At 40.0% G+C, this 23,361-nt stretch overlaps 1 protein-coding gene across 1 annotated transcript in view; it reads left to right on the plus strand.

Moving 5' to 3' along the window:
• The first annotated feature begins 6,107 nt into the window (after window positions 1–6,107).
• The window catches only part of ANK3 (ankyrin 3), a 144,056-nt gene continuing 126,802 nt past the window's right edge, over window positions 6,108–23,361 (plus strand). The window contains exons 1-5 of the mRNA XM_050711894.1: window positions 6,108–6,130; window positions 6,519–6,617; window positions 11,210–11,308; window positions 14,821–15,006; window positions 16,780–16,878. Of these exons, the coding sequence (XP_050567851.1) occupies window positions 11,231–11,308; window positions 14,821–15,006; window positions 16,780–16,878 (363 nt within the window). The 5' untranslated portion in view covers window positions 6,108–6,130; window positions 6,519–6,617; window positions 11,210–11,230. The remainder of the gene's footprint in view (window positions 6,131–6,518; window positions 6,618–11,209; window positions 11,309–14,820; window positions 15,007–16,779; window positions 16,879–23,361) is intronic.

Raw genomic sequence — 23,361 nt, forward strand, 5'->3', positions numbered from 1 at the left:
CTTAACATCTATGAAGAAAATGCTTGTTATTATGCACACATCAATGCTGGTACTCTCATAAATCCACTATTTATGAAATACTGTCTGCCATTCCAGAAGTAAATGCTGTGCGCAGGATCTGAGGTGTGTGTCTCCAAGAATGAAAACAATTGTAAGAACAATGATACTAATTTAGGTCTGGATATAGAGAATGAAAAGGCAGTATCCATAGGGAACACAACAGAGAGCAGTGAAACGCTTTAGGGGATAAAGCCTGTGCCGAATGCACAAGAAGAAGGGCTGCAATCTTCGTGGCTGAGTGTAAGAACATCTGAGGTTCAGGCTGTTTTGATGTATATCCCATGCCTGTTGTTCTCTTGGTATTTGTCAAGACTGTGGAGAATCACAAGCAAATTCTCATCTTCATTTCATATTGGGATTGATTAAAAAAAAAAAAAAAAAAGGAAGTGGGGGATCTGAATAGAATGCTAGCATACAGGATGCCTCTTGGGAATATTGAGGTTTGAATAATTAAGAATGGAGGGGTTTTTTTAGGTCCGTTAAGGAAATGCCCTGTAGATGTGCTGTCTGTAGGCAACTTGTCTTTCAGACACCGGCTAGGGTGGGAAGTGGAGGTGGCTGTGAAAGAGCAGTGACCCACCAGGGAGCACTTACCTGCCTGACTGTCCCACGTGTAAACCTCTTTTGTTCCTTACTGCATTATTTAATGCATTTAACATAACAGGTCCTTGACCAGCCTTTTACATGGGCTCCCAGGCATGATGACAATCTGGATAAATAATTACTAACATTATTGTTAAACTTATTTGGACTCTAAAATCCTTCAGTGATTTGAGCCTCAGCTCTGATGCTGTTCCTGCCTATGCAATGCAGTGGCAATTATAGGCTCTATCAGGGACTCCAAGAGTCTCTGTCTTAAGCAAAAAAGTGCCAATAGGAAACGGCACTTCTCCATTTCATTGTAGTATTTGGAAAAGAAAATAATTTTAAATATCGAATTTAGGCTTAAAATAGAAATGTAAAGACGAGAAAATTTTAGGCCCAGAAATGTGAAGGTTTCGGTTTGATGTTTTTTGATCAATTTCTCTCTTTTTTTTTTTTTTTTTTAAAGTTTCCGTCCTGGTCTGTGAATCATGGAAGTGGTAGTTCTGTTGCCTCATACCCTTGTTTGCCTCTGTCGGCTGGTTCTCACTGTTGAACTGTATCACCACGAGTCACTGAAGTATCCCTGTGACTTGAAACTCCCAAACGCCATGTGAGCTCTACTGCGACAGGGGCAGAAAAGGCACGTGAGGCACCTGAACTGTATGTAGCAGCTCTGCAGTTCAGCTGTGGACTATCAAAATACAATATTGCCCTTTTATTGAATAAAGTAGTTCAACGCAGGATGACTCAGAAGTCTAGTGCATGTATTTTCTTACTGCCCCAGTGCAAAATAAAAATATTATGATAATACTAGAAATAGATTTTGTGTAAAAATGTTTTTTTTCATTAGAAATCCAGATGGATGATTTCTGGTCAGCTATAATAAGCAGACAGCTTAGACAAGCAAAGTTCACATCTACTGGTCTCTCTGCCATTTTCTGGGATGGGCTTATTTGCCCCAGGTTTGGGGAAGGATGGGATTTAATTGATTTGTGTCAGTTGCAGCTGATTTATTTTGGTGGCTTTGCATCTTGTTCTATTTGAAACTTTTCTGTATATGGCTGTGTTCTGGAAATTCAGTGGGTTTGGCTGAAATGATGGTGGAATATAAAACTGAGAAGTGACCGTAAACTGTAAAATATGTTTCTCCAGTCCACAAGCAACAGTAGATACCACTTGCAAGTCCCAAGACTTGGAGCAGATTAGGAGCTTAAACCGTACTATTGTAATACTGCACTCAGCATGCAAATCATAGAAGGTGGGAGAGCACCATTAGCACTGCAGGGTAACCCATATTTAAGTGGAATTTCACCTTCTGATTTCACCCTCCTTGTTCAGGTGAGAAGTTGGCTGCTGCCCGTGATTCTGGAATGCAAAATCTTTTTGTCATCTTTGAAAGGTTGCTCCAGGTGCTGTGGAGCTTGCCCCCATGAGTTCTTGATTGCAGTCACTGAACAGTATTTTCCTTGTTAAAACTGTTTTTGTGCATTTGCTTGTTTAATTGGGAAAGGAGGTGATTGACCTCTGTGCTTAGCTTTTGTAAAAGTTGCATATGGTTTGTTAGTTCTCCTGGTTTTTGGAAATGGAATGCCTTAAAAACAAGAGTATTCAAGTCATTTTGTAAGATAGAAAAAGCTTGTAAGACTCTTCTCCATTGGAGTAGGTCTGAAATAATGCCTTAGTCATAGGGAAACTGGAAGCTGGCAGTGCTGCTTTTAGAGAGGCTTGAATTGATTTCGGTTTCCAAAGATGCTGGCTCACTTTTCTGTCTGATGTTACTGCGTGTTTCTGCTTATGGCAGAGACCATAATGGATGGAGAGAATCCCAGAAGCCCTGTTGAACTTTCTGCACAATTATACAACGTCAATTTGTTGTCCCCTCAAAATTTCTGTGGTTGGTGCCCTAAAAAGGGTGAATTTTTACTCAGTCTGTGGACTTCGGAGCTTTGGCCAAGGTTAGTGTACTGGGTCTGGCTGGGATGGAGTTAACTTTCCCTGCAGCAGCCCATACAGTGCTGTGCTCTGCACTTGTAGCTAGAACAGCATTGCTATTGCCTTTCTCAGTACATAGGGATGTGTTACACCCTGGCTGTGAAGGCAGCTCGTGCATTTTCACACGAGCTCCATCACATTCAAGCAACTGGAAGCCGTTAGTGTGGAAGCTGGGAGTGCCAGCTCAGACCACCTGAAGTGTAGGAGAGTTTTTGTTAGCCCCAACGTGTTCTGAGTGGCAATTTCTCTGGGTGCTTCCAGGTTCTTACTGCAGTGCCTCTGCACGTCTGCACTGTTCTTCCTGGTTTGCACAGTGAGAGCTGGTAAGCGTGGCTCTGTCCCCCCCAACCTGCCTCACCTGGCTGCTGCTGGCAGGGCTGTTGCTGTTAATTTGAGCAAAACAAGCGAGTTCTCAGTGGTGACTGGCAAAGGGAGGCATTCTCTTGGCTTGAGGGCTTTCAGGAATAGATCGGTGCATCACTTAGCAGCACCTGAGCTGGCTTGACTCGAAACATTTTTATACATCCCCACGCTGGGAGTGTGACCTAACCTTTGTCCTCCCTCCTTATAGAACAAGTGCTTCCAGGAGAAGTCCTTAAAAGACACTAGCACTGCTGTTCCTCTGCAGTGAGACAGCAGTTTGCCATTAACGTGAATATTAGCCATTTATCATTCCTTCTTCCTCCTTTTTTTTTTTTTTTTCCATTTCCCTGCATTTTGCTTGAGCAAATAGAAAGGTTCAAATGTTTCTGAGTACCAGCATGTTTCTTGTCTGGCAGGAATTAATGTGACTAGCTGGAACTGATTTTTCATAGCAAGCTTGTCTGGTGCATCGCTTCCCCACCCAGAAGCAGCTGTAAACAGCTGATGTTAATTATCGTCCACCTGCTGACTGTGCCAAACAGACATGCCATTGCGCTGTGACAAAAAAGGCTCCTGGTCTATTAAGCCCTTCCTCATACCTTTGGTAATGCTGATAAAGTGCTGACCTGTTTTTTACCCCAATGACTGCTGTTGCTAAGCACTGAGAAAATGGCCTGTCTCCTGTAATAATCTGCATCGCACGGTTCAGATGATCTTCCAAATGCCATTGTTCTACTGTGTCTCTCCAGGCAGCTATTTTTCCCCATATTCTTTACAGTTCTCACCATGCAGCTTGTAGTAGCACCTTGCTTTGGATAGAGCCGAACTGAACATTGGTATTTGAGGACTGTTTTGTTGGAAGCATATCACAGAAATTGATTTGTATTCAATTGTAATGATCAGCATGGTGTGCTTGGAAAATAAAAATTAAGAGCAGAGAAGATCGTACATTAGTGATTAAACATCAAAAGTATAATGCTGTGTGGACAGAACTTAGAAGAAAATGAAGAGTCTGTAAGTAGTGGTTCTGTCCTTCAAAGAGAGAGCTTCTCTTATTGAAAGTACTAGTGAAAGAGCTTTGTAGCTTGTCCCTGTGCAAGCAGGAAAGCCGTCTTCATGCAGCTTGCTGTTTTGCTGTCATTATGCCCAGGATTGCTTCATCCTGCATGAGAAAGTGACTTCAGATTGGCTTGGAGGCAGTGCTTGAACAGAACATCCAGTTTGCAGCAGCTGCATTGACAGGAGAGGAGAAAAGTCTATAGCAAATCTAGAAAATGGGGAATGAAAAAAATCAGTTAAGTGCTGGATAAGTGACTGAGTGTTGGTGCCAGGATGTTTTATATTTCAGCAGTTACTGCCTTTATTTTGTTCCGCCAAAGGTAATCACTGCATTCTTTTAGAACCTTACAGGATCTTAGAGCATTTAAAGCTGCAGTGATGGAAGCCTGTGATGAAATGATACTGAGAAAAAACGTGACAGTTCCTCTCAGGCACAAAAAGATGCGTTGACTTCCCAAGATGGCAGGGGAAGCTCTGGTACAGATAAAATCAAAGATTATATGATTTTGTCCCTCTTGAAAGCTAACACCGTTCATTCCACTTGCTCCAAGGCAGGATCAGCATTATCTAAACCATTCTTTGTGATTATTTGCATAACTCATTGTTAAAACCCTCTGGGGATGGGAATTACTTTTCAGCGATCTCTTTCATGACTTAACCATCCTTTCTGCCATCCTGACATTCAAGCTGAGGTCATAATAAAGCAAATTTGAAAGCCATCCTGAAAAGAAGATCTGAAAAAAAAATTAATATGCAGTGAAGAGATAATGGCATTGTACCTAGGGATTTCTGATTACTTCACTGAAATGTGGACAAATATTGTAAATAAAATGTGCCATAAAATGAGGGAGAATGGGGAAAATAAAACATTATCAAGTCACTAGATTGTAAAATGCCTTATCTCATAGAATCATGGTTTTCATTCAGGTAGTCCAGCCTTTCAACACAGAGTATTTTGCTTTTTAATCTGTCATGTAAGATCTCATAGTACTGGTCTAGTCTGTTCAGCTTCGATGTTGAAGATGATGCAGCTCTGTTGGAAAGAGCAGAATGGTTTCCATGGAGTCCTATCCTGAGTCTCACCATGTTTGTCTTCCTTGCTGAGTACCAGATGTGTCCCTGGCTACTAGACTTGTGTGTTAGACAGTGCTGCATAATTGACGTTTATATCTGAAGTCAAACGTGGTGCTGCCTAGTCAGGTGGAAAACCTGTTTACACCACAGGGAGTTTGCATAAGCAAGGAGGGCAGGATTTAACCCATATTTGATAACTCAGTTTGAAATCCTTCCCTGTCTAGTTAAATGTGTGCACAATACATTGTGTCGTAAGTAACTTCTCTGTCAAGGGAATATATTTCTATATGGTGCTGTAATTTCTAATAGAGTTTTTCCTTCTTTCTTCTAGTCTGACACGAATGCAAGTTACTTGAGAGCTGCTCGAGCTGGCAACTTGGAAAAGGCTCTTGACTACTTAAAAAGTGGAGTGGACATCAACATTTCTAATCAGGTTGAAAAATACTTTCATGAAATTTGCTTGATATGCTCTCTCCCTCTTTCTCGCATCTGTTTATATATTTGCGCTTCATGTCAGCGATAACTTATGTTTGTTTTTTGATGAGCCATGTTTACGTATCTTACCCAAGTGAAACTTTTGTTTTTACCCCTTACCAAGACATCATTTCAATTCCACTTAACTAATGTTGTGCTCTTTAGCATTCTTTCATTTCATTTGTTTTACATCAGGTCATGGGACAGCATACGGAACTTGAAACCCCAGAACTAGCATGTCCTGACTTAGTTCATACTCTGTCATTGCTATCTAGTTGTAAAGTTCACATAATAATAGTTTTTGGAAACAGCCCTCTCACTGGGATGTAATCTTTCATCTCCTGATGTTGTGTTTGGTGCAACGGAAAACCAGGTTCAGTCTTTTGTGTTTCATTTTCTTTTTTTCCCTTATATTTTTAAATAGAATGGGTTGAATGCTCTCCATCTCGCTTCCAAAGAAGGGCACGTAGAAGTTGTCTCTGAACTGATACAGCGAGGTGCCAGCGTGGATGCAGCGACAAAGGTTAGTCAGGCCTATCTAATTGTTCTTTTGTTCACGCTTATGCCATGGGTGCAAGGTGTTGGCCAACTGATTACAGACATTACTGTAGCACTAATTGTCCATTTCCCACTAGTGAAACAGTCTCAAGGATCCTTATAGAAACATTTTAGATTATGGTAAGTGTCACAGATTATTAGGGATGCGATTTACTCAACAAATTGTACATTTCTGTTTAGGTCTCCATGTGTAGGTTTCTGTATCTTCTAGAATCAACTTAGTCATTGGAAATACTCAGTAAGAGTATTTTATCCAAAGAAATACTGTATATATTAGACTGGACCGTGTTCTTGAAAGCATTGTCATGTTTTCAAGTTTTGTACTCTTTTCAAATATCACTCTCTCATTTCAGAAAGGAAACACAGCATTGCACATAGCATCCCTCGCTGGGCAAGCAGAAGTAGTCAAAGTGTTGGTTACAAATCGGGCCAATGTCAATGCACAGTCTCAGGTAAAGTAGTATTTCTGGGTCTTGGTCTATCAAAAACATTGCTGACATGAAAATCTTTCTCCCCTTACAGTGTTGTTAGGTTTGTTTGGTAGAGTCATAGTATTAATGCTGGTCCTTGAATATATTTGATATATTCAGTAAGATTAATACAGTCCTGCAAAAATCAAAAAGCGTCCTTTTCTGGCTGTTCCACACAATGCAGATAAACGATGACAGGTGCAAGGACAAAGTTTAAACACACAGCTGCTGTTTTATTACTGAACCAGACATTTTATTGAGTGTAGTGCTGAGTTCACTCCCACCTTGTAACTCAACATACAATTAAAACTTTAAATGCTTCCAGCTCTTCTGCTCTACCCCTCACCAGGACGTCAGCTGTGAGGAGCATTATGGAGACATCAAGTCTTTTTTTCCCTTGCAGACACAGTGAAATCCCAAATTGTGTTTAGGTCTTTTCCCACATGGTATGTCAACCATCAGGTGGGATTAACTCTGAGTTGCCCATCTAATTCACCAGCAGAAAAAGCATAGAAATAATATCTCCATTTTAAGCTGTCTGGAAGCCACACAGACACACCCCTGGAGATGAAAAAAGCACAGCCATGTCCAGGGGTATTTGCAGGATACTTGAAGTCGTTCTGTAACAGGCAGCACAGAAAAGCATTTACCCTTCAGCCTTAGATCTGTCCTCCAGTGTCCTATGAGCTGCTAATTGTTACAGAGTCAGAGGAGATACTGATAAAACCACAGTGGAAGAGAATTTACTCAAATGAGAGGGATCTTGTTTCACATAATCCAGTGTCTCAGGCTTCACTGAGCCCTTCTCCTTTCTGTGTATGAAGAGATACTGTAAGCATATGCAGAGCTTTTAAGTTTCGTGAAGTCCTTTGAGTGAACATTTAGGTCAATTATAGAAAATTTGAAAAGAGGGAAAACAGTGTTGGTGTTCAAAGCAGCAGAATGAAACAGAGGAAAACGCTGGTTCAAAACATGCATAAACCACAGCCAGCTGGAAGCTGGGTGGCTCTGTCACAGGAGGTGTCCTTGGGTGCCTGCCCTGTTTCTGTTCTTGCTGCTCAGGGGCTGGCAGGCAGGCAGTGTCAGAGAAGGGGGGATTGGATTAGGAGGTGGCCTTATCTGGCCCAGTATTGCCATTATTCTGCACTATAAAGACATGGGCATGATAGACGTTATTTGTTTACAAAGGAAATTTAAAAATTAACAGTAAAAATGTTGTGTAGTACATTTTAAAGAAATGTTCTTAATGTCTCTCAGATAACACAAACAAAAATTTAAGAGAATATTTCAAGCATGTTAGTTATTTGTGATCTGTATTTCATGTTTCTCTCACCCAGACAAAGGAAACAGGCTACTTGGTTCCACTTTCTCACTCCTTTATACTAGCTAGATACAGTAATATTTGGTTTCAGGCTCTACAGAATTTGAAGAGAAGAAAAATAGTTTCAATTTAAATTGTGACTTTTAGAAAGTAATACAAAGCAGAAACATTTCCAGTGGTTTTCCTGTTGAAGTAGGATGGCTATGAAAGGATTGTCTCTTCTTGTGGCTCAGAACTTTTGTATTCAGCCCTGAAACTAAAAATAATTTGAGATTGTAAACACCTTACATAACTGCATTGTCCATACACCCTGAGGTTTGGCCACATTACCCTAATTCTGCTAGCATGTGAGAATAAAAGATTTCCCTCCTCCATTTGAAGGCCAGTGATGTCTTTGCTTGAGAGACATTTATATTGGCCATTTCACACCAGTACCTGGGAGTGACTCCACCTGAGATCAGTCTTCCTGGGGAGATCCTTGTTGTCCCTGGAGCACCCTGTTAACAAACTGCCCCGCACCAGCTTTGTCTGTGGCTCTGCATCACTTGAGCCTTTCTAAAGCTTATAATAACTTTCTGTTGAGTTTGGCTTACCCACAGAGAGACCACCCAGAGGTTTTGGTTGTTTATTTCTTTTTGATGCTGACCCTGTTTTGTGTGAGTTGGGCTTTGTTTTGTCTTCCCTTGAAGATAACAGTTCTACCTTCCTGATAGCACTAGCAATAGTAATGTTAGGCCTTTTTTAACCAGATCTTCCTGTCCTTAAAAAAAAAAAAAAAAAAGTGTGAATTTTGTACCACTTCTTAGGGCTTGTTGACTGTCTGGCAATTTCAGCCTCTTATTTTGAGAGGGATGAAAAAGCACAGTGTGGGGGGAAAGATGATGAGTACTGTACAATAACTTTAGCATAGGAGAAAAGGTTCTGCTCTGCCTCCAGATGCTATAATACTTGGTTCTGAGAAATTTCACCTATTAATTATTTTCCAAAACTAATAATTAGGAATCATTTCCTGCTTGCTTTCTAAATACAGATGTTTAAAACTCAAAAAATAAAATTAATCTTAGTTTCCAGCTGAGTTAGTAAATAGATATTGAGTGTGCCATGAAATGATAGGGAAAAATGCCAGACACTGCTGTACACTATAAAAATAACCTGTAATGTGGCATATTAGATTCCTCAGCAAGCACTTTCTGGGTTCTTTCGTATTCATTAAACAGAATTTTAACTGTACAGTAGCTAAACTGTTAGGCCTTGTTTCTGGAGAGTATATTAACACATTGCTTGGGCTCTGGAAGGACTTAGGTGCCCACTTTAGGCTTGTAGCGGTGCTTTACTAAATAGACACCAAATTACTCAAATACTGGAACGGCCACAGACCTTGCAGCCTGTGTAAGCCTTGTAAACATGTGGCTTCACAGCTGCTCAGTGTCTTGGTGATTGTAAAATTCTTCTTGGATCAAATGTCCAGTTCATGCCATTTGTCCAACTGTCTTTTTTTCTGAACTCCTATTTGTTTCTGCTGCCAGTGAAGCCTGTGTGCTTGGCCGCAGGTCACCTGCGCTCTCCTGTGTGCTCTGGGTTGGATGTGTGCCATGCAGCTCTGCCCCATTGCTGTGACAGTCAGATGTCTCTCAGCTGTTTTTACTGTGGCTACTACAACTCAGACATAATTCACTGCTGCAAGTCTTAGACTACAATTTGCCTTAATCTCTCCAGAATTCAGGATGTTCATGTCTTTGATGCAAATACATGGCCAGAGTTGTTACAGCTCATCTCTGTTTGGCTCTATTAGTTTCCTGCAGAAGCTAGGTCAGTGTCCTTTGTAAGAGTTGCAGCTGTAAGAGCTGCTTCCCCTGCCCCTTTCACTCTGCCGAAATGTCTGCCCTGGCCATGTTGCAGACCTGAGAGTGCTGACACCGTCTCAGCCAAACCCGGTCATACGGAAGCACTTCCTGAACTTCTCTGTTACTTAAGCCAGATGAAATACCTCTTCTGTTTTACCCATTGTTTTTAACCACCCCTTACCTCTTTGTTTTATTCTGTTTACTTCATTGACACTTTCAGACTGGGATAAGAAGTTTTCATGTCACTCAAAATCCGTCTTTGCCTGTCTTAACTGTGTTTCAGCCTTTCTCTAGTGTTTGGACATGATAAATCAGAGGAGAAAGGGATTGTTTTTGGTTGTTTCAGCAGTACCAAACAGTTCAGTCAATATAATATGAATGTTTTAAGTTGTTACTGTAAAGTGTATTTATCCACAAGATGATGACTGTTGCACTGTGGGGAATGCAGTGCTACAGGAAGACCAAGCAATTTCAGGTGCAAATCAGCAACTTTCATGAATTTCTTTAGCAGTACCTTGAACCCAGGACAGGTTTCATGATTTCATTTTGCTGTTTTGGTTTTGTGAGTCATGAATTTCAGAAATGTATAGAACAATAGAGAAAAATACAATGCTTTAATGTTAAAACCCAAAAATCCAATTCCTGAAAGGCTGTGGCCTGTATACAGTTAGGGGAAAAACAAAAACATTGACAGTAAGTGGAAAGCAATTGCCAAAGAATGAATAAAGCTCTTCAGTTTCTAATACTTGTAATGCATTGACTGAAGTCACTCACTTAAGCATAGTTGGAGAAATGCTCTAATGTGGTCAGAAGCACTGATAAAACTCTATCAAACTACTGAGAACCAGCTATCGTTGGGATCTCCTGGTGCCTGAAATAGGAAGTAGCTCAGTGACTTAAAGCAGGCTGTGCACTAAAGGCAGCTTTTTGAGGAGACAAAAGCTCTAAGTTGGAGGCAGAAGTGTATGAGAAGTCAAAGGTAATGGAGAAGAGATTAAAAAAACTGGAAAGTATTCTGAAGAGTCATTGTCCTTGCTGTTGCTACAGACTTGCCTTGTATTTGCATGTCTCATTTTGCATTTCCATTGCTGCCGCTGCATTTACCAAGGATCGGAGTTTCTCTCTTCCAAATGGTTTGTTCAAACTGTTTTTTAGTTTGACTTCACATTAGATGTAAAGGGAAGTACTCTTGCGTAGCTGTGGTAATTGTAAATGAGCAGCTGAAAGATTCCATTGCGTCTTTTAAAATAACACTACCCTTCTCCTATCTTCACTTAAATCAGCGGTGATCATGCCACGAACTTGTATGTGAGCATGCAATTTACTTGTTTTCCTGATAATCTACCAGTTTGGCAGATTTTTGGTATGTTTAAAATGTTTGTGTTTACACTCTTGTTTTCCTATTTCAGAATGGTTTCACTCCACTGTATATGGCAGCCCAAGAAAACCACCTGGAGGTTGTTAAGTTTCTTCTTGACAATGGTGCCAGTCAAAGCCTTGCCACAGAGGTAAAAGTTTGAGTTTTACAGTTCATGAACAAAACAAAATGTGCTTCAGCAGTGATCCTTGCCAGCTGATACTGAACTTGTCTTTTAAATACAAAATCAAAGAGCAGTAAAAATTCTCTTTGTGAAGTGTGCTAATGAATATTGAGTTACTGGCTTTTAAAGATTTTTAAACCTTCTCTTGCCGTTTCTAAAACAAAAAATGACTCTAACTAGAAACAGTTCTAAAAATAGGTGTGCTCTTAGTCATTACTGGTAATCTTTCAGGTTATGTACTCAAAAAGGGAAGCTGTGTGCATGATACAAAAATTCTCCACACTTCTGTTAAAAGTACTGAGTGATGTAGGGGGCAATCATAAAGCAAGAAGTGTTCATCTATGCTTTGAAGCCAGCTCTGGGATGCTAGTAAAAACCCAGGGTTACTTAGCGCTTGGAGTATTTTCTGAACTGTATTTATTACCATGTTGATACCCTCTCTGCAGCATTCAATTATCCTGTCTGGTCTTGCAGTGATAATTTCAAGCTGACAGCATGACAGAAAATCTATCCTTGAAGGGTGTTCTGTGACCTTTCTAAAAAAAAATTAAAAAAAATAAAATAAAAATTTATTTCTTAATTTAAAAAGTAATTCTAACTCAAGTAAGGCAACTTGGAAGGAAAAAAAAATACTGGTGATTATAAGAATAGCAAACAGTAATAGTCTGAAATTTAGTCTTAAATAGTACCTAAATGTACTGAATTTAATCTGGTTCAAAAACAAAAAGAAGTATTTCAGTATTTGCTCTAACCTTTTACTGACATCTGATTGCTCTATCTGAACTTAAATCACAAAGGAAATAATGCTGATTTGAGAAGGTCACACTTCTTGCAAAATACAAAGTGCGAAATCGCTTCATTGCATCACTATACACTGATACATGTATGGAAAATTTCGTCTCTTTTGAAGACAGTATTATAGCGATAAATCATGGATCAAAATAAAGTTTTCAAAATCACTAATCTTTTTTTACAACTGGCGATGTGCATCAGAGAGTACTTCCTGGAAAAGCTCAAAGACACGAAAGCCAAGAAATAATAAAATGAAGTATTTTAAATGTAGAACATTAAATGAAAAATACAGCTTTCAGAAAACTAATTTCTCTTAGAGACAGTGAAGTCATTGGACACCCAGAGACCTACAGCAGATTCTGACTTTTGAAAATATCCTAGCCACTATATGATTTTCTGAAAATAGATATACACAGTTGTGCACAGGTACTTGGTTCTGATTCTTAGGTATTTTTACCCATGAGCTTTTTGTATGTAAGTCTAGGCTGAGCTTTTCTCCAACTCAGCCTGATAAGGCGTGATCTAATTTTATCCATGGAGAATTCCTTTGAAGATAAGACTACAAAGCAGTGTTGCCTTTATTGCCCTACTTGTTTGTGGTAGTTGCTTATAGGTGCTTTATTATTTTCTCTTGGTCAAACCTTTAATACAAAGATTATTGATCTCTGTCAATTTAAGTTCAAAAGCCTTCCTTATTAAACAATTAATACATAGCTAACTATTCACTAATAATAACTCTATAACAAAGGTGTTTAAATAAAAAAAAATAGAACCACCTGTTTTCTTTAAATTTTTTTTATTTTTAAATTAATTATTTTTTTCCAAGGGTGGGCTTTACTTTGTATTTTAAGGTACGGTTACTAATTATAGTACTTGACGTTAAGATACTTGCAATTGCTTTTTGTAGGTTGGCATCTTCAGATAGCATGTGGTGGAAATGCATTTTTGTCATTGCTAATATTCTTGGTCACAGTTTGATTGGCCATGGCACAGGGATCTCTGCATAAACTAAAGCCACGGGCAGCTCTCATCAGTTAGGAAACTGGAGTATAGAAGATGGCAGCTGTTCTGGTGTTGAAATGAAGTGCTCCCCTTTGTCCACTCCCTTTTCCCTAAGGAAAGGAGAAAATGAATTCCTAGGACTTTTATTTTCTCATGAGAATTTTTTTCTCATTTTTATCAGAAAAGAAAGCCTGATAAGAAAAGATTATGTTGATAGCTTGTCGTCGTGAAGCACTGACTGTGCTGCAGCTGTTGGCTGTATAAATAGAGAAGGAAGCGGGTGCCTCCAGGTCACCAAGGCATGTGCTGTCTCAATCAGGGTTCCTCCAGGCAAGAGCATCCATTTGTGCAGGTACAGTGTAGCTATATTTCTGGAGCCCTCTTTGCGGTGCTCATGATGTTTTTTTGGCCTCCAGAGCTGTGCAGCATGTAAAAAAGAGGAAAGAAAAACAAAACAAAAAAAAAAAAAGGAAAGATGACTCCCCGCCCCCCGCCCCGCCCAAAAAAAAGGGGGGTGCAAAAAAACCTTGTTAGTATTCGACGAATTTTAGTGATATTTTCCATCTGTTTTTTCCTCCAAAATTTTGCAAAAATGCTTTTTTTTTTTTTTTTTCCAGAACTCCTTTCTGCTCTTAAAATGCAGTTTTCCCAAAAGTTAACATTTTAACTCTGCACTTTTGACGTGGTAGGGACCTGCATTCTTCTATGTCATTGCTGCACTTCTGTTTCACACTTACACATACAGATTCAACATGACAGAAGTAGTTAAAAAGTCACAGAATGTGTTTGCCAACCGGACTTTAACAAAGTTTGCTAATATAAACTTCAGACATATTAATCAAGAATCAAAAGTAATAGTGAAATATCCCAAGTAGAGTAATTTGCATATGTGGTTTTTGAGGGGTTTATGGGTGTTATCTTGGGCAAATCTGTGTGTTTTCCTGGGTTGGAATGCTACTTAAATGTTGGGGAATCTAAATAACAACTCTTTCATTTTTCAGTTTTCTAAAAATCCATAAAAATAAAATTATTAAATCATCTCAGACTGTACTTTTCCTGTGTTTGGGTAATCCACTCTAAAATCTTTTAAACAAAAATTCTATTTTTCAGGTCTCTGATTCCAGATTTCTTTGTTTGGCTATTTACTAGTCTGAAAGGAAATAATTTCTGTTTATAAGTGGGTTGTATGTCACATCTATATTTTCATAAATGGAAGTGTGCTCTTTGGTGTTGTAGTAAAACAACTGGTTTCATGGGAGAAAGTGGAATTCCTTTTCAAATATTGTTGAAATGCATTATTAATAGATAAATATATTGATAATTTAAAAAATATATATATGCTTAAAAAAGCATATATTTATGTTTTAATTGCCACATTTAGATATTTAAGAGGATAGAGATGAAATTTAAAATAAAATAAAAATAAATGGATGCTATAACCTGTAGGTTTGGGGAAGAAGGATGATAATTTGTGTTGGAGACATCATCGCCGCATATACTTATGTATATAATAAAATGTATTAAATGATAGTGAATAATTCCATGCTTTTTTCCAAGTCCTAGTCAGTTTTGCTTGCTTGTGTCTTGTAATTTTACTCTCGCTAATGCTGAGATTTCTTCCCTTCCAATTTCCATCCCCTGCAAAGTTCAGGATAGGTGTTGAGAGTCCCCATTGTATGTTGCAGGATGGTTTCACACCTTTGGCAGTAGCTTTGCAGCAAGGTCATGACCAGGTGGTTTCGCTGTTGCTTGAAAATGATACGAAGGGAAAAGTCCGTCTTCCTGCTCTTCACATCGCCGCTCGGAAGGATGATACAAAGGCAGCAGCTTTGCTCCTGCAGAATGACCACAATGCTGATGTGGAGTCAAAGGTCAGTTGTAAAAAGAAACAACTTTTGTTGCTGTTAAGTGCTGACCACATGTCCAGTGAAGATCTCTCTTAGTGAGGTACTTTGCTTATGAGTTACGTGTAAATTTCTCCTATAGTGTGTAACTAAAAATAATATTTACTTTGCTTCCCTTGCCTCTTTCTTCCTCACCTCAGTTTTATTTAAATCAGGGTTAACTTCTCCTTTAAAATCTTTTCAAATGGTAAATAATAAACAATATATTATTACAGCTGTTCTCTTGGAAATGAAAGACATTACTGTAGTGGTGTGCTTTAGAGGTCATCCAGTTAAGTCATTTGATTAGTTGTTTGTGAAATTGCCACTTAGAGAACTCTGATAAACATGTAACAATTAACATTCAAAATACTTATCATTCAGCTTCCATTCAGTCAAGCTTCCTTTGTGCCAACTGTGCTGTCATCTGAGCTGCCGTGCCATGTAGCAATCATGACGCTTTCTGCATCCATATCACCAGTGGTGAACTAACCGTTCATTTTTTCCCCCTCTTTGCTTCCAAATGTGTTAACCTAGATGATGGTGAATAGAACAACAGAGGTATATATAAATATATATATGCATCATCACTCCTCCATGACTTAGTGCTTCTGCATCATTTCTTCCTCCTTTTTGCATTGCCTTTTATAGGATAGACACCCGCTTTAGATGAAATAAAGTAGCATGTGCTAGAGAAGACTGTAGTTTAGATACCAGGGCTTTCTGCAGCTGAAACTAGGGTTTAAAAATGAGTAAGCATTCTTGGGAATTAATTGCCATCATAAAAGAGCCGTATTATGTAAGATGGAGTTTTCAGGGATTCTCATGGAGTAGATGTTTACCAGATGTGTCAAGAGCTGCAGACAACCCTGTCGTGTTGTGCATCCAGGACTGATTTCAGGCTTCTGCATGACACTTACCTTGATGGTGTCAGCAAATAGAGCAATCTGAGAGTGGTTTTAAATCTGCAAAACTCCCGAAGCAAGGCAGTGGCAGCTAGCATGGCTTGCTAACAATTTAGAAATGCATCTAGTTCCCATAAGGTTTCATACTTTGCAGGACTGATGGAATTGCTGCATGTTTTAGCATTATTTTAAAAGGAAGTAAAACTACTTAAATATGAAAATAATTCAGTGAAGTGGTGTTATCAGTAAGACATCTTATAATTAGGTTGATAACTTGTGGTGTCTGAACATAACACAGTGTGATCACCCTCAGTGGGAGACTGATCTTTATGGTACTAACCCTTGGAAAAAAAAATCTATATTAATCATTTAAAATGGTCTTTGATGTTGTTTTCATTTGCATCTACTTTGAATTTATTTAAAAAAAAAAGCAAGTATCATCAAATGACTTCTATCTGAACTTCTGCAAAGAATCTCTAAGAGATTTAACTTCCAAGACTGACAACACTGATAACAAGTAGATGTTTCTATTAGAAACTATTTTCTGACAAAAGATCATTACTTTAATACTCACATGTTTTTTTGCTGTTTTTCTGAAGTAACTGAAAGTTTGTCCTAGTTCTGGTCTTCTAGAATAATTATGCTAATTTTTTTCCCTTCTGCAGAGCAATATGTTTTTATTTAGACTCGGTGTGTAAATAATTGTCAGTGAGTAAAAACTAGTACAGAATTGGAATGGTGACTTGCAGCACACTCCTATTACTAGCTTTTCTCAGTGATGTGATACAAATTTGGGAGTACCAAAGAGATATATATAAAAAAAAATTATCAATTGTTTGTTTGTTTGTTTTTCCAGAGTGGGTTCACGCCGCTCCACATAGCTGCTCACTATGGAAATATCAATGTAGCTACATTGCTGTTAAATCGGGGTGCTGCTGTGGACTTCACTGCAAGGGTAAGAATGAAATCATAGTTACACTTAAGTTTGTTTCATCTTTACTTTGAAACACTTTTTCCACAAGGTATAGAAATGCGCGATGTGCTTGCCAGCCAAGAGGCCTGGCCTGACAGCTCTTGTTACCTTGAGGTGTATGAAGCAGGGTGTCCGTGCTTCTGAACTGAACCTAAGTTCTAGTCCTCACTCTTGAAAACCTCCGTTTTAATCAAAACCAGCTGCTGATTTCATAGTGTTGCAAAGATTCAGTGAGATGAATGCCTCCACCTGTAGCCTTACCATATGGCAGAAATGCTGTCCCTGTTGAGTTGTCCTCAATATGCAGTTGTTTCCAGTGAACATGGAGGGCAGGTGTTGGTGGTGAATAGAGCAGCTGTGCCTTCACTGCGTATGCGAGTGTCAGATGATAAAGGAAACCTGAGAAACAAGACAGGTAGAAAATGAAGTGAGGTACAGAAATGGAGGGGAGTTGATGATTTGAGCTGTATGGCAGAAGCCATGGCAGAGTGGGGGAAATAACTCTCCTGATCCCATAAGCTATGCTTGAAAGTCATGACCACAGTCCAGGAAGAGACAGGATAGTTCCTCAGATAAATGGAAAAGTAGAGGAAGCCAGGAGGGAAATGGTGTGGGCTTCCCAGGTGTCTCCTGGTCCAGTGTAGAACAGCGTTTCAATTAAAGTGTGTGTGTTCTGGCGTGATCAAGTGTGTACTGGAGATGGTATTTATGAGGGGAATTACTTGGAATGGTATCTGCAATTAGACAGAACTGAACTGGAAAATTCAGCAGCTCCTTTGCAGAGGTTTTGAGTATGTGTTGTTTTAATTGCTTTTGCATGAGAATAAGTACTGTGCTACTGCTTAAAGCGTTTGCCACATAGCAAAAAGCAAATTGTAATGTTTTCTTTTACTTCAGATAATTCGTATATCTAAAAACTTCACTGCTTCTATAGTTAAAGAACATATTTACATAGAATTATAGAATCATTTAGGTTGGAAAAAAAACATATCAAGCAAAACGTTCGATAAACATTGCAAACCCACAAAACTGATAAAATAGTATTACGTTTATTTACTAGGAAAATTATTTTATTTATGGGACTCGGAGTTAAACAAAAAATGAACATTATTTTGGTAGAGTTCGTCTATGGTTAGTAAGAGGAATTGATGGAGGATGTAATAGAACAGGAACAGAAATGTTGGGGAAAGCACCCTCAGTGTTTTGACCCAGAATGTTTTTTCACTATAAGTAGGAGTGCAGGTGGAAAGTACAGATGCTGGCCACTATTCACTCAACATAGATCTATGAATGTAGTTAAATGATTTGTTAACGAAGATTAGTCCCCAAAGCTAAAAAATGCTATTATAAGGCATGACCTAGTACTTAATAATGCTGGTGAGAGGAATGCTAGTAGATACTGGGTGAAGCTGGTAGGTGCATATCAAAGGTAAGGATCTACTCATATATTTCTCACAAATTATTTTCCACATACATGCATCACTCATATGGATCTTCTGTTACTGATGAAAGAAAGTCTGAGGTTAGATCCATGTGAAATTCAGAAACTAAAGGTAGATTTGGGGTGTAAAGGGCTTCTGGGAAATTTCTAACTGCATGCTTGATTTTCACTGATAACATTACTCCCTCTTACTCCTGAGGCCTTAATCCAACCAAATTAGAACATTTTAAGTCATTTCAAACTGTCATAAACTTTGGTGTTCAGTGTTTGATAGGTGCTAATCACAGGAGCAAGGAAGGTGAATGGGTTTGGGACAACTCTTTCTCACTCAGAAACAAGATGAGGGGTTAGCCATACTACTACATTAGCAATTAGCAGTGTTTATTACCAGTATCACTAAGCATCATCTGCCTATGCTTATTTCAATAAAATAATAAATCCTGGGCTTCAGCAGCTCTGTTTAGGATTAAGAGCACTGTTGGAGAGTAGATCCAAAATAATAAGGGCATCCTCACTTCCTCGTGAAGATTTGGAAATCCCAGGTTCTGCCTCCATTAGTTGTCATCGTCAGAGAGGCAGACTGCTCAGAGAACCGGGAGGTGCAGATGCACTGACATCAGCCTGAAGAGCAGCGGGCTGATGCTGTGACTCAGGGCACGAAGCAGCTTGTTGTGCTTGTGGTAGCTGGGTGGGGGCATCCGCAGAGCACATCTCTACTGCATGGTGGCTGCAAATTTAGGTAAGGCAGCTCTGATGGGAGGAATAGTAGCATAAATAACAGTAATAATGGAGTTGAATTTCGTTCTTCAGTGCTTATCAGACTGATGAGTCAGATTCTGGGAGAGCAGTGAATTTGTAGGCAAATGGAGACAAATGTAAATGGAGTATAAAGTATCGTTATCAGCACCAGGTAACAGAGACCTTACTTGATCCTTGATTGCCCAGAGTGCACAGCAGGCAGAGGCACTACAACGGATACTAAAAAGGACCCGCAGGTACTGCCTGCCCGCTGCCACCTCATTGTTTAATTTGTGTAACCAATATCCACAATGTGCAGCATGGCTTGCCTGGAGGAAAGCCCCTTGTTTGAGTTGCTCACAATCTGGGAAGACAAGCAACAAAGCAAAGTTCTGGAAAGGATATAACCCAAATAAAATCATACGGTGTGTCTGTACTCTTCTTTCAGAAGTACAAAGAGCAAACCGTAGGATGGAGGTATCAAAAGCACTTTTGACAACCAACTCTTCTCCCTTTGTTCTTGCTAAATAAATACAAATTGACACTTCTCTATCTCTAAATTCATGTTAAAATGTTTAGGGAACTACCAGTTCTGGGAAGGGATTTGAACAAGAGCAGGGGATTATGGTAATGGTACACTTGTGTGGAAGGTGATAACACAAAGACACCTGACTGTCAGTGGAGGGGGATGGAGGTAATGAGAGGGACATGTAAGATGAAGGCAGAGCTCTGAGCTTTAAGGGGAAGGGCAAGTGTGGTGAAAAGAGGAGCTGGTGAAATGATGTAAGAAACAGGAGGTCAGATGGGAGGCAAAAGAGATTTCTTCAGCTGGTATGTTTTCAGTGGGTTTCTGAGAGGCCCAGGGGAAGAAAAAGGTTCCAGCAATGAAGGCAGGGAAAGATGAGAGCTTGATGATGGCTCCTGGTGTGTACACAGGAGGTGAGCAGTGGTGCTGTATTGTAAATAAATGATGTCCCCAGTGATACGCAATAGCAGCTGCTCCCCTCACCCCTGCCAGTGTACACCTGCCTGCCTCTCGGCTATCATAAACTCCCTTGTTCCTTTCTTTCATTGCATCTAAGAAAAATAGGCATAGGTCCAGGAGCTCTTGCAGGTGTGACAGCACCTGCTGGCCTATGTACCTGCGGAACATAGAGACTGGGAGGGCTGGAAGGGTGCCTGCTTCTGGTTTGCACTCTTCCAGACCAGCAGTTGATTTAGTGTCAGCTCTTCCACTGAACTGTGTTTGCTCTTCTGTGTCTGTGCTTTCTCCTCCAACCTTGTTGCAAGTGCAGGGAAGATGGCACAACATGGAAAGTTCCCTGCAGGATGGGTGGAGACGACTTCAGTAAAATCAGCTTTGTGATACCCCTGTTTCCACCCATTTATAGAGAGGCAGCTCCAAGGTTCTTCATAACCTCGATCCAAATGAAACAGAATCTCTATATTGGGCTGAGTCTTTGCCACTTTGTAATGAAGGAAAAACACTCACTCCAAATTGCTTGACTTCTTGGGCTCAAAATCTACTGTAAACCTGTTACAATTACTGGCAGGGTACACACTGGCTTGGACATAGCCGGCATTTTATATCTGTTCATCATCTCTCTCTGTAAGAGACTTGCATGTGTGTGGCTATGCTTCTCTAAAACTCTTCAAAGCTAAGGAAATTCCTTCATCACGTTGCCCTGTTTCCCTCTTGCTTAATTAACTGTGAGATAATCACATATGGGCTAAAGAAGGGGAGGAATAGAACAAAGGGTAACTGAGGGTGAAGTCAGTCTCCTTTGTAACAAAGCTAATGTGAGTATCCTCACTACTTGTGCTTTGAAGGATTGCAACAATTTGTTACACCATTTCCTTACAAACAAATATTGTTCATCAACCACTTGTAGCTTCAAATCAAACTATCTGGTGTGTTACCCAGAGTTTTGATGGTTTTAATATCTACTTTCCATCTGCTGGAACTACTAATCTAGTGATTAGTATAGAGAAATGCAGTCTGCCAAGTGGGCTCTGCTGTTCCAGGCTTTCGGTTCAGGAGACCTGTTGCTGTGGCATGCAGTGACCAAACGCATGGTAATAACTGCTGTGCTCCCATCTTAGCTGCTGCTTCTGGAGCTGGATGCAGTTATGGGGGCTTCGTGCCATCTGCTTGACTCTGATTTACCAGGAACCAGGTCTCCTTCAGCCTGGGGGCAGGTGACTGTGCTGAACATAAAGGACAGGTCACAGAAGGTTTCCTTTCTCTTTTTGTCTCTCTTCTGCCCCCATCAAATTTGCTGTAGACTGCTTTGCACTTTGCTATCTAGGACTTGGAAAGATGCATCGAGATACATGCTAAAACCAACTAACAGCCACTGGAAGGAACGAGAAACCAGTTTCCTTAGCAGTTCTGGTTACACCTACAGTATCTGGTGCAAGAAAGCTTTTTTGCTCTAAATCAGCTCTAATCCCTGCAGAGTGCCTGCACTTTCCCATTCAGGCCTTGCTTGTTCATCCCTGGGGCAGTGTGCAGGGAGGGCAGGCAGTTTGATCTGCTGTGCTTCATGGCCAGCTGTGATGGAGCTGTGGTGCCAGATTGCCCTGTGCGAAGTCAGCAACAAGAAAGCACAAAAAGTGTTTCTCCACGGCTGCTGTGCAGACCAGGGAGGTGGGAAAGGTGCTTTGAATAAACTGTATTTTCTGAGAATTGTAATTAGGCAAAAAGTATCTTTGGGGGGTTCGCAGAGTCTTCAGGTATCATCCTTCTGTCTCAGATTATCTTCCAGTAGAAATATCTGTGTAGCCCAGGTAAGGAAATGCCTCACAAGCTCTGCCCCTCTCTGAGGAAGTATAGTGGCTAGAAAAGAATCAAAAAATAATTCTCTGCAGCTTCCAGGGCAGTGACTGAAAGAAACTTCCGTGACCCTCACATCCATTCCATACTTGAGCAGGTCAGAAGATTCAGGTAGCAAAGTAATTCTCGATGTGAAGGTGATCTCTGCCCTCATCTTTCTTGCCAAGCAGATGGGATGTAGTCACTGTGCCATGTGTCTGCATCCAGCCCTGTGAAGAGCCTCCCAGATTCACAGCACTCCTTACTCTAGAGCAGATCTCAGTTCCAGTGGGAGTGGGCTTTGCATGCAGAAAGGAAGGATTTGGTAATCTTGAGAGGGTGGTGTGAGGACAGCATGCATTAATGATGACCCTGAGGCTGAGGAGAAGAACACCATTAGCCCATCAAAACAAGCAGGCAATATGTAAGTGACAGTAACATAAGAGAAGAACATCTTTTTATTTCCCTAGTGGTAGTTTGCCATAACAGTTCCTTGTTATATTCTTCCTTCTTTTCTTCCAGGATTCATTTTATACATCTCAGTCCTGAAGAAAGAGAAGTACACACAAGAATTAATTTAGCGCAATATAAGATTCATTAACAGTAAATAGAGGAGAAAGAAGCTGAAAATTCTTTGAACTGTCATAAGGTTTCCTGAAGAGCATCTGATTGTGTGTTTGTGGTTGTACGTCTAATTTCTTTTATAGTTGAAAATCCCATGCAAGTCTCAGTGATCCCAGTAACAGCTACTAGAACATAATACTTTTATCTGCAGGGGTTGTACTGAGTTTTAGCTCCAGTTTTGAATTACAGAAAAATATAGGAGGAGAAAATACTGATTGTTCTCGTATAAAATGTGTTGTAGCTGCATGGTTACATATGACAGTCTTCACATACATGGCACAATCCTTCTCTACCCACACAAACTGGCAATGCTAATAATAGCCATGCAGTATTGTTGATGACAATTCCAGTATATGGCAATCAATGTTAAGCTCTTTTCTTAAGGACTCATAACGATGGAGAGGTTTTCCAAACTTTACACTTTAGCAGTCTGCCTGCTTTCAGCTTCTGTTTTCTTGATGCACTCTTTGTCAATTCTGAGTCTGCTCTCAGTTGGGAAAACTGAGGACAACCTTACTAAATTCCAGCTTCATCTGAACATTTTGGTAAGAAATTGTATTTAAAAATAAAAAAAATAAAAAATTGAAGGTAAAGAAATGGAGTTTTTTATAAAACTATTCTCTGGTGGGGGTCTGGGAGGATTGCTAAGCAGTGGAGGTAAGCTCTCACTGGTAGCAAGGAGAAATACCAGTTTCCTACAAGACTGGCAGTGGGTCTTCACAGTTCCCTACGTGGTCTGCCCCTGGCAATAGGTGCAGTGTGGGAATGGAGAAGGTCCTTCAACCCAACCAAGCAACCAAACTGCTTGGACTATCCATAGCCAGTCGCTGGCCCTTGCAGGACTGCG

The sequence above is a fragment of the Cygnus atratus genome, chromosome 7, assembly GCF_013377495.2.
Source record: "Cygnus atratus isolate AKBS03 ecotype Queensland, Australia chromosome 7, CAtr_DNAZoo_HiC_assembly, whole genome shotgun sequence".
NCBI classification, from domain to species: domain Eukaryota; kingdom Metazoa; phylum Chordata; class Aves; order Anseriformes; family Anatidae; genus Cygnus; species Cygnus atratus.